Below are 12,932 nucleotides of genomic sequence, written 5' to 3'. Positions count from 1 at the left end.
TGAAGGTCAGAGCAGACAAAGAGCTATTCATCTCTCTGAGGCAGGTCAGAGGAGGACCCACCTGAAAGCAGGTTTGTGAAAGCTCATAGGGTTAAAACCACTTACACGCCCCAGGGGTCAGGGCTGGGGCCAGTGAACATTTTGGGAACCATCTGGGCAAGCTTCAGATAACCATGGGCTTCTCTGGGTAACAACACACAAGGTGGGCTTCTTTTTTACGATTATACTGATCAGAGAAAGAAGAGCCAGTTGTTCAGAGTGGCCCTCACATCCTGACTCTACATTTACTAACTGTGCCACCTTACTCAAGTTACTCCACCTCCTCCAGCATCAGTGTTCCCATCTGTAAAGGGGGAATCCTAACTGCTCCTACTTCCTAGCGGTGTTGTGAAAATGGTACGAGGCAACGCATGCAAAGTTCCGGCAGGGTGCTTGGGGTATGGAGAATCTCCAAAAAATAAGAGGTTCTATTTTTAAAATAAGCAAGAAACAAACAGTTCTGTGAGTGTACATGAATGGAAACCCGCAGAGGGAGGAGTGACAGGGAAGAGAATCCTCTAGATTTGTACTTGCCCAGGGCAATGCAGCCAACATGAAGGGGCATCATGGGGTATTTTAAAATGTGAGGGACACATAAAAAAAATTTCAGCTGTCAGACAATCAGACAACTATTAGTTTGATGTACTCCAGAGTTTCAACGTTAGACTGTATGTGTGATAAAAAGCAAGTGTCCTATGAAAATCAGTGTGGAAGAGGAAAAGAGAAAGAAGACACCCAGTCTGACTCCAAGGTTTGAGAAGCTGTGTGATGTTCAAGAGGGGCACACATTCCATGAGCGAGTCATGAAAGAAATAAAGATAATATTTCTCTCTCCGTCTGGGTACTCATTTTTCAAATGCTGATTAAGTTGTTATGCCATAAATCCTGAAGTTGTTTAGACCTAACTACTTTCTAAAGGGAACTGTTAAGTATTTCTTTTGGCCTGGGACACCATGAAAACATGACTGAGACACTAAGTGAACCTCTGACTCAGACACAAATTTCCAAAGGTAATTAAGGAATGCTACTTACCACTGAGAAAAGAACGGAGAAATCGTGGAAGTGGGCAATCACTTTCTTAATTATTGAATGAAGCTGCAAAAGCGAACAGAAAACACATCTTTAATAAAACCTGGATATATTTTTTCAAGATTTTATCTCTAGGGCGCCTGGATGGCTCAGTTGGTTAAGCGACTGCCTTCGGCTCAGGTCATGATCCTGGAGTCCCGGGATCGAGTCCCGCATCGGGCTCCCTGCTTGGCAGGGAGTCTGCTTCTCCCTCTGACCCTCCTCCCTCTCATGCTCTCTGTCTCTCATTCTCTCTGTCTCAAAAAAAAAAAAAAAAAAAAGATTTTATCTCTAAGTAATCTCTACATCCAACGTGGGGCTCAAACTCACAACCCCGAGATCCAGCCAGGCATTCCAAAAGTTGGATATTTCTAAAAGGCAACCTTCTTTCATAATTTGAAATTACAATTACAATAAGGGAAAGCTGGGTGACTCGGGAACGGGAGATTACTGGGGGTTAAAGGTTAGGCCCTGTCTCAGTCTGAGTTTGCCCATCTTACTCTGTAGTCTTGGTGAAGCCACTTCCCAGCTTCATCTTCCTCCTCTGTAAAATGGAGAGCAAAGCAGTACCTGGCTCACTGTGAGGGTTAAATGGGATGGTTCGTGTAACGTGCTTAGAACAGCGTAGTGCCCTTCCTTGGAAAGCTATTATAAAGTCAGCTATGAATATTCAAGGGGAGGCAGCGGCAAACAGCTTCATCAAAGGGCCACAGAGCCATCACAACTACTCAGCTTGGCTACTGCAGCTCAAAAGTAGCCAGAGAGAGCATGTAAGCAAATGGGCATGGCTGGAGCCAATAAAACTTTATTCACAATAGCAGGTGGTGGGCTGCATTACATTTGGTCTATGGGTCATACTTTGCACACCCCTGCTCCAGCCCATCATGGCCCGGTGTTTCTTGACGACTTCTGTGGAGAGGCAATGAACAGAGTTTGCTGGTGGAGTCAAAGGCCACATCATTACCCAAGGATGGTGGCACAGTCTCTAAGGTCAGCTCCAGATACCCGGGTACTAATGTCCACCCCCCCACACCCTGAGATGCACACAGTCCTGTTGACAGGGAGACACCACAGAGGTGCTTTTTCTAAGGAAAATATAAACCTCCGCCCCTGGTTACTGTCGTGAAGAGAAAATTTACTGACAGGTACTTTTGTTTACACTAAAAACACTGCTGTTGAAATCATTTGTTTAAATCGCTTAAGACAAGGGGCTCACAACTCATATGGGTGGCTATCCAGAATGCAGGCTGACCCCTGGGGTACCTTTCATAAATTGCTTCTAGATATGACAGAATTGTATAATGTAATTATTCCTCTCTCTCTTAGGAACGGACTGCATTAAAATTATTATGTTAAAGTCTTCAATTAAATGGGTCCCTAGGAATCAAGGTCTTACTAAATATTCCTCAACAAAAATTCTAATGCATCTCAGTCTTCATATGCACCCAAGATCTTGCCAACCCACAAGGGTATGACCCATCTCCTCTACACGGTTCATTCACTCAGTGACGCTTATCAAGAGCCTGTTGTGCAAGACTATCACCCTGAGAAAAATGTCAGGTATTCAGTGCCTACTCAATAAATTCTAATGATGAACTATTTTAATTAGCAAATGGTGAAAACACTCTTACCAAAATGTTAGAATTCTAACCTTCTTACAAGAACATGTAATTAATTTTCTTCTACTAAGTGAAGCTAAAAATTGATCGCAATAAGTGCCAGAACGTCATGTTATTAAATAAAAAATAAAATCTTAATTAGGTTGAAAGTCACTTGACAGTAAATGAACCTTCGCTGGATTCTGTACTGGAGGAGGAAAAAATCTGCTATCAAGGACATTATTGAGTCCACTGACAAAGCTACAGTATGGACTGTGGAAGAGACAATAAGATATTAATGTTAAATTCTCTAGAGTTGATAACCAAACTGGTTATATGGAGAATGTCCTTGTTCTTAGGAAATATTCAGTGAATTCTTCAGAGGCAAAGTAGCATGATGTATGCAAATGTTTATCCTCAAAGGAGCCAGAAAAAAATTTACACACATATAGTGCATATGAGTATGTGTACACATGATAATGATAAAGCAAACATGGAAAATGTTCACAGTTGGTGAATCTGACTAAAAAAATAATGGGAGTTCAGGAGCGTCTGGGTGGCTCAATTAGTTAAGCGTCTGCCTTCAGCTCAGGTCATGATCCCAGGGTCCTGGGATCGAGTTCCGCATTGGGCTCCCTGCTCAGCAGGGAGCCTGCTTTTCCCTCTGCCTCTCTCTCTCTCTCTCTCTCTCTGTCTCTCATGAATAAAGAAATAAAATCTTAAAAAAAAAAAAAGCTTATGTATATCATACCTATGTATTTAAAAAAAAATAAAATTAAAAAAAAACAAATGGGGGCGCCTGGGTGGCTCAGTTGTTAAGTGTCTGCCTTCAGCTCAGGTCAGGATTCCAGGGTCCTGGGATCGAGCCCCTCATCGGGCTCCCTGCTCTGCGGGAGGCCTGCTTGTCCCTCTCCCACTCCCCGTGCTTGTGTTGTCTCTCCCTGTCAAATAAATAAATAAAATCTTTAAAAAAAATAATCATAATAATGGGAGTTCTCTGAACTATTCTTTCAATTTTCCAATAAGCTTGACTATTTCCAAATAAAAGTTAGTTTAACTGGAAAACACAGGCCCCTTACTTACTGGTGCCAAGCAACTGCCAGGGCATCCCATATCATATCTCATGCAATCCTCACAGCCACTCGGGAGTGTAGGACTACTAGCTCCGCTTTACAAGTGAGAAAACTGAGGCACAACAAGGTTAAGTAGTGGAATAAAGGGCAGATGGCGACGATATGGCAGAGCTAGGATTTGAACCCAGGATTATCTGACTTTACAGCCTGACCCATGCAACATGCCTATGTGATTCAACAGAATCAAATTCCTAACAGTGTGGAAATGAGAAAAGCAAAGCTGTTACCTGAGGATAGGAGTCTTCAAATGCACGATCTGGAGTCATGTGCTTGATGACATCAGCCAGAACGGTATTCACCTCTCGTTTCTAAGGGCGGGGCGGCGGGGGGGGGCGGTGATAAACCTGGGTTAGACACTGTAAGGCAGTCACTGACCGCTTTTCTGGAGTAAAGGACTGACATTTTCAGAACACACCACATACTTTCCAGGAAACAGTTTCAAATCTTCTGCTGGAAATAATATTAAGGGAGAACTCCCACCCATATCACAGCCCTGAAGGTAACTACTTCTGCACCAGGTCAGGACTAAAACATTGTTCTCAAAGGTTCTGGGGTATTACACTGTCCCCGCCGCCTTCCCCGAGCGCTGATGAAATCGGCCGTGCCACTCTGTCCCTGCCTGTCCCAGGCCGCTCCCCCGGCGCTGGCGGACGGCGCAGCTCGGCCCTGTGGGAAGTGCGCAGACTCAGCCCCTTCAAGCGGAGTGACCTCGATGCCCACCGTGGCTTTTGTCATCTCTATTGGGGGGTCAACCAACCACGGCCAAATCCAGTCCTGGGCCTGTTTTTATACAGCCCACGAGCTACAAATGATTTTTATGTTCAAACCAGAATAATAGTATTTCATGACAAAAATTGAATGAGATTCAAATTTCAGTGTGCATCAAGTTTACTGGAACGCACAGCTGTACTCACTCATATACTGTCTGTAGCTGGTCACATGCTGCAATGAGAGTTGGATACTTGTGACAGAGGTCGTACGGTCCACAAGGCATCAAATATTCAGTCTGGCTCGCCACAGAAAAGGTATGCTGACCCCTGGTCCTTGTAACAGGAAGAGCGAAGCCTCCTGGCAAGGTCTCTCTGAGGCTGCACAGCTCACAGGTAAGGCGCCTGCTATTTGATACTTGTTATCTAAAGAGTTGCCATTACGTTTACTCTCTTGCCTAATGCTCATTAAACTCCCTGGCATGGACATGTTTATCCCCATTTTAGAGATAAGGAAGTGGAGCTCCGAGAAGTTACGTGACTTAGCTAGGGTCACACAACTAAAAAGAAAAAACACAAAAACGGAAACAAAAAACTGACAATGGCACTAAAATGAACCAGAGCTCCTTGGAGAAACAGCTGATGCTGATTAACATAACATAATAAAATAAAATTAAAAAAAAAAAAAAGAACTATGCCAGGGAGCCTGCAACATCTTATAAGAGCAAGCAAGGAAGGCATCAAAGACTATAGAGAACATGTCAGAAGGACTCAGGAGCCAATCTGAAAAGGCATCCACTGGACAAAGAAGGGACAAATGAGCATCAGTAAGAATGATGTAATTCAAGTATATTTAAATCCATGTGCTCCTAAAGATACCAACAACTACTACTCACTGGTCACCTTTGGGGATGCTGAGGAATCAAGCCTCATTCTAAAACTAGTAAAGGAAAGGAAACAAACCAGCAGCATCCCTGCCTTTTCTGTGCAAGCTGTACCTCAGGGTAACCAAACACCCAACGTGAGAAGTTTCTCTTTCTACAAGTATCCCAGCTAATGAACAGAGAAGAGTTGATTGTAATTCCAGGTATCACCATTTTGCAGCCCCTGAGAAACAGTGAGATGCAACGAGCTTTGGTGGCTGTCCATGTTATAGAGAGACAGCCTGATACCGTGAGCTTCCCAGGAGAAGCGCCCAACCACCACCCACAGTGCCAGAAACTCTAATCTGAAGCTGATGAAGTCTCTAGAACTAACTGCTGATTGGCAGGATATATTGACAGCAGAAGAACACTGTCATCAGATGCAACTAGCTGGTCCAGACTGGGAAACTCTATAGGACAAAGGTCCCAATTTCTTCAACAAATAAATTACAGATGGGGGGGAGGGGGGAAGGGAACACGGCGGGGAAAGAGAGAGAATTTACAGTTTAAAAGAACCTTAAGAAATCTACCACAATGTACAGGCTTTATTTTAATCCCAACTGAACAATAAACTCTAAAAAAAATTGCAAGACAACTGGGGACATCTGATCATTGATTTTTAGTATTAAAAGCAGTATTATTATTATTATTATTATTATTTGGTTAAGATAAGCTATCGGGATTTGGTTTCAGAAAAGGGAATCTTGGGGAGGGGGGTGGGAGGATGGGTTAGCCTGGTGGTGGGTATTGAGGAGGGCACATTCTGCATGGAGCACTGGGTGTTATGCACAAACAATGAATCATGGAACACTTCATCTAAAACTAATGATGTAATGTATGGGGATTAACATAAGAATAAAAAATTAAAAAAAAAAAAAGAAAAGGGAATCTTATATTTTACATATACGTGCTGAGAATTGGCAGGTGAAGACACAGTGTTTGTGATTTGCTTCAGAATAACCCAGGGGTGGAGAGAAGGGGTAAAGATCTAAATGAAACAAGATCTGTCATGAGTTGATCATTTCTGGGTGATGAGTTCAAGGAATATCATGTTTGAAGTTTCCAAAATAAAGCATAAAACCAAAATTGGACCAAAGAAACAAAATCAACAGAGCAGCACTTACATAATGCTTAAAACAAGGCCAAAACCAATTTACCGAGTAAGAGGCCAGGATGGTGGCTGCCTTCAACGTCCAACGGTCGGGGAGTGTGACTGGGAGCACAGTTCAGGGGGCTTGGAGGAGTTATTCCCTGTTTCTTGATCTGGACCATGATCACACGGGTGTACCTCCTCAAGATTCATTAGGCAGCAAACTTACAATACATGCATTTTTCTGCATATATGCTATACTTTGGTTTTTAAAAGCTGATGAAAATTTGCATTCTGGCAACAGGATTTGAACCCAGTTCTGCCTGCTTCTAAAATCTCTATTACTTGGCAAGCCCAGTTATTTCCCAAACTGAGGTTCCAGTATGCGCACAGGGAAAGAAGTGCCTTCGCTTAGAAAAAAAATTACACACAAGTCAAATATGTGGAAATGCTACTGACTGGACCCCCAAGGAGAGTCACAATGCGCTTTAGCAAGTAAGCATCTAAGGTTTCCTATGGTGAAACAAACTGCTTCCCTTGGTATAACGGAGCATTTCCCCAATTTACACTGAGTATGGAATACTTTCGTTACAATGCACATATTCAGGGGCATTTGGGTGGCTCAGTCATTAAGCGTCTGCCCTCGGCTCAGGTCATGATCCCAGGGTCCTGGGATCGAGCCCCTGCATCGGGCTCCCTGCTCCGCGGGAAGCATGCTTCTCCCTCTCCCACTCCCCCTGCTTGTGTTCCCTCTCTGGCTGTCTCTCTCTCTGTCAAATAAATAAAAATAAAATCTTTAAAAAAAAAATGCACATATCCATGCTCTACCGCAGTGTAACATAAAGGATGTGATTTTTATAAATTAAGGACAATTACCATTGTAAAATGCCTAAATGGTTCAGCTAGCCTTGTTCATTATTATAAACATGAATAAAAACATAACTCTTCCAGAAACAATACCGCAGGCCACACATACCGTGAAATGCTTGCAAGTGTACTCCACCCACACTTCAGCACAGTTAATGTAGTCCTGCAGAGAAAAGGCACAAATGTCTCGACGATAAGAACACCATGATGGACCTTATGGTAAAAGCTCATCACGTACAAACCCCTTCAAGGGCTCTGACAATTAAAAGAGATAAGTGATAGGAATTTCAAGACTGGTTGGTTCATCTACAGAAAAGTCTAGCCCACAGATATATTTTACCCTAAGAAGCGAGTTATAGAAATACAGAAGTTGCGTGAAACTAACATTCCAGAATTGCCACTTGGGCCAAGACAGAATCTGGGAAGAACTGAAAGGCAGTGGAGATAAAAGTCACGAGTCCGGGCCACACCTCAGCAGAGACACTGATGGTGGATCTGGTTGAAGACTAGAATTAGGGGCGCCTGGGTGGCTCAGTCGTTAAGCGTCTGCCTTCAGCTCAGGTCATGATTCCAGGGTCCTGGGATCAAGCCCCACGTCAGGCTCCCTGCTCCGCGGGAAGTCTGCTTCTCCCTCTCCCACTCCCCCTGCTTGTGTTCCCTCTCTTGATGTCTCTCTCTCTGTCAAATAAATAAATAAAATCTTAAAAAAAAAAAATGAAGGGCGCCTGGGTGGCTCAGTCATTAAGCATCTGCCTTCGGCTCAGGTCATGATCCCAGCATCCTGGGATCGAGCCCCGCATCGGGCTCTCTGGTCCGCGGGAAGCCTGCTTCTCCCTCTGCTTGTGTTCCTTCTCTGTCTCTCTGTCAAATAAATAAAAATTTTTTTTAAAAATCTTTAAAAAAAGAAAAAAGAAAAAGAAAAATGAAGACCAGAATTGAATGTGATTTTTGCACGTTCTGAGAAGAAAAAAAAAAAAAAAAAAAGCTTCCTACTTTAAAAAAAAAAAACCATTTTTCTGATAGAGGGGTGATGTGTATGTTGTAAAAAGGCTAAGAAAGCACTGAAGATTTCAGGTAAGAAATTACGTGTTAGATTCGAGTAGGGGTGAGGGCCCACAGAGAGCCCGTGGGATGGTCATGGAAATGGCAGTGAACAGCTGGGTACGGCTGCCTGCTCCAGAAGACACTCAAGGTGGGGAAAACAAGCGCTCGAGCTCCAGCGTGTCTCTTCTGTTTCTACACTTTAAGAAAGAAGAAATGCTGAAGGAAGAAAATAGTTATCTCGGTCACATAAGAAAAGCCAGGAACATCTGAAGGTCGAACTGGAAAGGGAAGGCCGAAGGCCCAGTGAAGTTCAAGACTAAAGAAAACCATCAAGGTGGCCTTTTGATGCAAGGTTGCTTGGAAGCACTCACACAAAGGCATCAGAGGCCTGGCGACTTTGGACTTTACACATGCTAAATAAGCTGTTTGGTTAGCCGATCAGAGTTAAGTTAAACAGTTTAGTTTATGAAGTTTAGTGAGGGTTTTGCTAAACTTAACCTAGGTATTTGATTTGGTAAACAAGTCTCTGGTATTTCTAAATTAGGCCATTATTCGCAATATACTACTGTAAATGAGGTGACTGGAAAGGGGTTTATAACTGAACTCACTCTAATATTTCCTTCTTGGTAAATGATTGTGTCAAATGTTACGTACCCTTATTGAGTTATTTGCTGGGTTTTTGACTCGATGTTTGCGTCCAAAATGCCTGTGTTGAAAATCCCAGCCCCTCAGTGTGCTGGCATTAGGAGGTGGCTTTGGGAGGTGATGGGTCATAAGGGCAGAACCCTCATGAATGGGATTAGTGCTCTGATAAAAGGGATCCCAGAGAGCCCACTCTCCCTCTCTGCCAAGGGAGGAGGAAAAGCTGGCCATCTGCAAATCCAGAAGAGGGCCCTCACTGGAATCTGAACAGGCTGTCACCCTGATTTCAGACTTGCAAACCCCAGAACTGCAAGAAATAAATTTCTGTTGTCTGTAAGCCCCCCAGTCTGCGCTGTTCTGTTATAGCAGCGGAACTAAGACATGCTGCTAGCAGGAGAGGAACGGTGTGCGGTGCGGTGAAGTCTGCCCAGCCGGTCCTTCAGCCAAAGACAGCCAGTACCATTTACCTAGTGGCAGCCGCAAAACTTGCTGGCGTGCTGCCGACAAGGATGGTGAGATGGGCAAGCCAAACCTCCAGCACGATGGCGCTACACGCCTTCAGCACCTAACACCAGCTGGTCCATCTCTCCTAGACTCCCCGACCTGAAGTGGTGGGAGAAAGAGGCCCCAGCTATCTCTGTTCAGGGGACAACAGTTCAAGGGACAACAGTTGGAATTCCCTTCTAATTACAGGTTTGACTGCTGATCTTCCATTTAGGAATATCTTACTCAGTTGTTACTTTCAAATCCAAGTACTATAGATAGCTGCACTTTGGATGCTGTTTACAAAGCCAGAGGTCTTTTAAAGTTTCAAATATTTATAATTTTACACTTTTAGTAGATCCTGAAGCAAAAATCCAAAAATATATCTTTAGAGCTATCAATTCTCCACTATAAGTTAGCAAAAACAATTAAAAGTAGTATTATTTCTAAAAAAAACCCCAAAAAACAGACATATAATTAGACAAAAGATAATTTTTTTTAAAGGAAAGAACATACTGAAGAACTTGGACAAAAGGCAGGCACAGTCAATCTAAGGTCTGAATGGTCACCCACCTGTGGATTCTTCAACTTAGTGATGACTTTCCAAGCTTCATTGAGAATTTGGAGTCGATCACCCTCAGGAGGGTCAGCCAAGGCCAAGTTTAACCCCAATGAGCGAAAAAGGAGATGCTAAGAAAAAGAGCAAACCATTACAATACTGGGGATTTTAAATCAGAGCACCTTGAGGCTTAGAGGAAAAGGCTCTAACACTGAGCTCATCTCAGGGCTCATCCTCCAATGACCTTCCCGAAGTTCGACCTCAGGCCTACGTGCAAGTCTGACTGAGCTGCTCCGAACAAAGAGCCGGCTCCATGTACCACTCTGATTCGTGGGCCCTAACATTCTGCTGGACAGAGCTTTTCATAAATAACGAGTGAAGATACATTTTTAAAGATTGGGGACTGAACCTTTCCTAAGTACTTCACAGTGAGCTAATTTGATAGATTTAGGACTCGCTGGCAGCAATGACACGTGCCTAACAATCCCAATCACAAAATCATCTTCTATCATGTTCTTCAGAGACAGAGCCTTCACCTGTTTTCCTGCTGGCCCAAGCTGCTCCCCCCGCCCCACAAGGACTGTCTCCCTTGACAGCTCTCAGGTAAATGGTGCCTATCTGCTCTCCCGCAAGAGCCTACCTTGGGGAAACCCGACTCATCGCACTCTTTAATCATGCCAATGAAATCCATGGACCTCGTGGCGATGAACTCGGCCCGGAAAGCTGACATCACAGAATTCAACAGCAAGGCGCTGTAAGACACATGACCCACGTCAGCAGAGCTGCCCCTTAATGAAAGTCACTTTAATTTTAAGTACGTACGTTGCTGGGAAGGAGGAATTGAGAACTCTTTAATGGTAAAGTTGGAAAAAAATTTTAAAAGGCTGGCGTGAAAACGCAACCTCTAGAGAACAACACAATGTTTTATACACATTTGGAACTCGATAAATGTTGAATTGACTGGATGAATGGGTAGCTGGCTGGCTGGCCGGATTGATGGACAGCAAGCAATCAAATCCATTTAAACAGATGTAAACTGAGCCTTTGATAGGCTGGTGCACTAACAAAACTAAACATTAAGTCACAATATTGATCCAAGCTGCAAATATATAAAATACATATCTTCACCTCTTACAATAAGCACTGTTCTAGGACCTAGGGGACACAGTGACTTAGGGACATCTACCACGGAAGGGAGAGCAGAGGAGAAACCTCATATGCTTGGAAGACAGGAAAATGGAGTTTTTTGACCCTACCACTTACCACAGCCCCATGGGGAAAGGACTATTACTAAACCCATTTTACGGATGAAGAGACTGAGGCACAGAGAGGTCAAGTAGGTGACCCCAGTTCACAAAGCTAAGAAAGAGTGGAGCCAGGAATCGGAAGCCAGGAGACTGGATTCAACTTTCCTGCCCTCTGTTGTCATCTTGTCGCTCCGCTGGTCCTCTCGCCCACATGAGCATGCCAAGCTCAAAAAAAAAAAAAAAATCAACCAGCTCCGCTTCCAAACTCAGGTTTTATTAATTTTAAAATACTGGGGCACCTGGGTGGCTCAGTCTGTTGGGCATCCAACTCTTGACCTCGGCTCAGGTCTTGACCTCAGGGTTGTGAGTTCAAGCGCCACATTGATCTCCACACCTACTTAAAATTTTTTTTAAATAATTAAAAAAAATAAAATACTTACTTGTTTCCTAGTTTCTTGCATCTATCCATCATCTCAGTTAGCAGAGCCTAATTAAAAATAATTATAATGAAAATCATCAGGTTGGAGAATCTAAAACAACATTTCTCACAAAGGGATCTCGCCTCTCACGACCACCCATGAGGCAGGCTCTCCCACTACGCAGGTGAGAAACTGAGCCATGAAAACAGTGATGTGTTTGGACCAAGGTGACACAGCGAGCTACCGCGGGCCAGACGTGACCCAAGCCATCTGGCATCAAAGGCTATACTCTTCATCACATTTCCTCCAAACGAGTTTTGAAGCCTATGTTTTCCGCGAAAGGAAGTAAATATTTTACTCACTGGAATACTGTTAATGGCTTTAGAGCTATCTTAAGACAATTACGTATTTCTAAAAGAGCTCCTGTTTTGTTTTGTTTTTTACAAAAATCAATGGAAGAGGTATCCTTTAGGTCAGTGGTTTGGGGAAGGTTTTGAATGGCACAGACGAGGTCAACCCTGAGACTGAAGAGCCACTAACAGCAACCTGGACACTGAGAGCTCGCCAGGCACCAGGCTAAGCACTGTGCTTGCCTTTTCTTGTTGACTCTTCACAGCAGTCTTCAGAGGCCCACCTGTTATCCCCACATCACAGAAGCAAAAGTCAAAGCTCAGAAACATTAAGCTGCTTCCCAGTAAGTGGTGGAAATGAGATTTGTAGGAATCTGGCCTCCCGTGGTCTTTAGTGCAATTGTACCCCTTCGGGCTGTGTCCTAGGCGGTGCCCGAATAATTAAGGTGAAAGCTGACTGTGGAGATTGCCCGTACCCCAGAACCCCAACTTCATTCAGATTTCTGTCTCTGCCCTACAAACATCAGGGTGGGGCCTGTTATGGACTGAATAAGGTCCCCTCCCAATTTGTATGATGAAGCCCTAATGCCCAATGTGACTGCGTTTGGAGATAGGGCTTTTAGAGACGTAATCAGTGAGAAGTGAGGTCCTAAGTGTGGGGCCCTAATCCAATGGGAATGAGGTCTTTGTAAGAAAAGGAAGAGAGGGGCGCCTGGGTGGCTCAGTCAGTTAAGCATCTGCCTTCAGCTCAGGTCATGATCCT

At 43.8% G+C, this 12,932-nt stretch overlaps 1 protein-coding gene across 4 annotated transcripts in view; it reads right to left on the bottom strand.

Moving 5' to 3' along the window:
• The window catches only part of VPS35L (VPS35 endosomal protein sorting factor like), a 113,185-nt gene that overhangs the window by 45,666 nt on the left and 54,587 nt on the right, over positions 1–12,932 (bottom strand). For 3 of the 4 annotated variants that reach the window (XR_004682333.1, XM_035022378.1, XM_035022381.1), the window contains 6 exons: positions 11,841–11,887; positions 10,794–10,905; positions 10,168–10,284; positions 7,535–7,588; positions 4,066–4,146; positions 1,072–1,134 (listed from right to left, as the gene is read on the bottom strand). Coding sequence is in view for 3 of the 4 variants with exons in the window: in XM_035022378.1 (XP_034878269.1) it covers positions 1,072–1,134; positions 4,066–4,146; positions 7,535–7,588; positions 10,168–10,284; positions 10,794–10,905; positions 11,841–11,887 (474 nt within the window). In the remaining variant the exon portion in view is untranslated. The remainder of the gene's footprint in view (positions 1–1,071; positions 1,135–4,065; positions 4,147–7,534; positions 7,589–10,167; positions 10,285–10,793; positions 10,906–11,840; positions 11,888–12,932) is intronic. The other variant, XM_035022379.1, reaches the window with a different exon arrangement.

Source organism: Mirounga leonina, unplaced genomic scaffold (genome assembly GCF_011800145.1).
Source record: "Mirounga leonina isolate KUSES-001 unplaced genomic scaffold, KU_Mleo_1.0 Mir_175, whole genome shotgun sequence".
In the NCBI taxonomy this organism is placed as follows: domain Eukaryota; kingdom Metazoa; phylum Chordata; class Mammalia; order Carnivora; family Phocidae; genus Mirounga; species Mirounga leonina.
The sequence above is the reverse complement of the archived record's forward strand: the minus strand, read 5'-3'. Positions and strand labels throughout refer to the sequence as shown.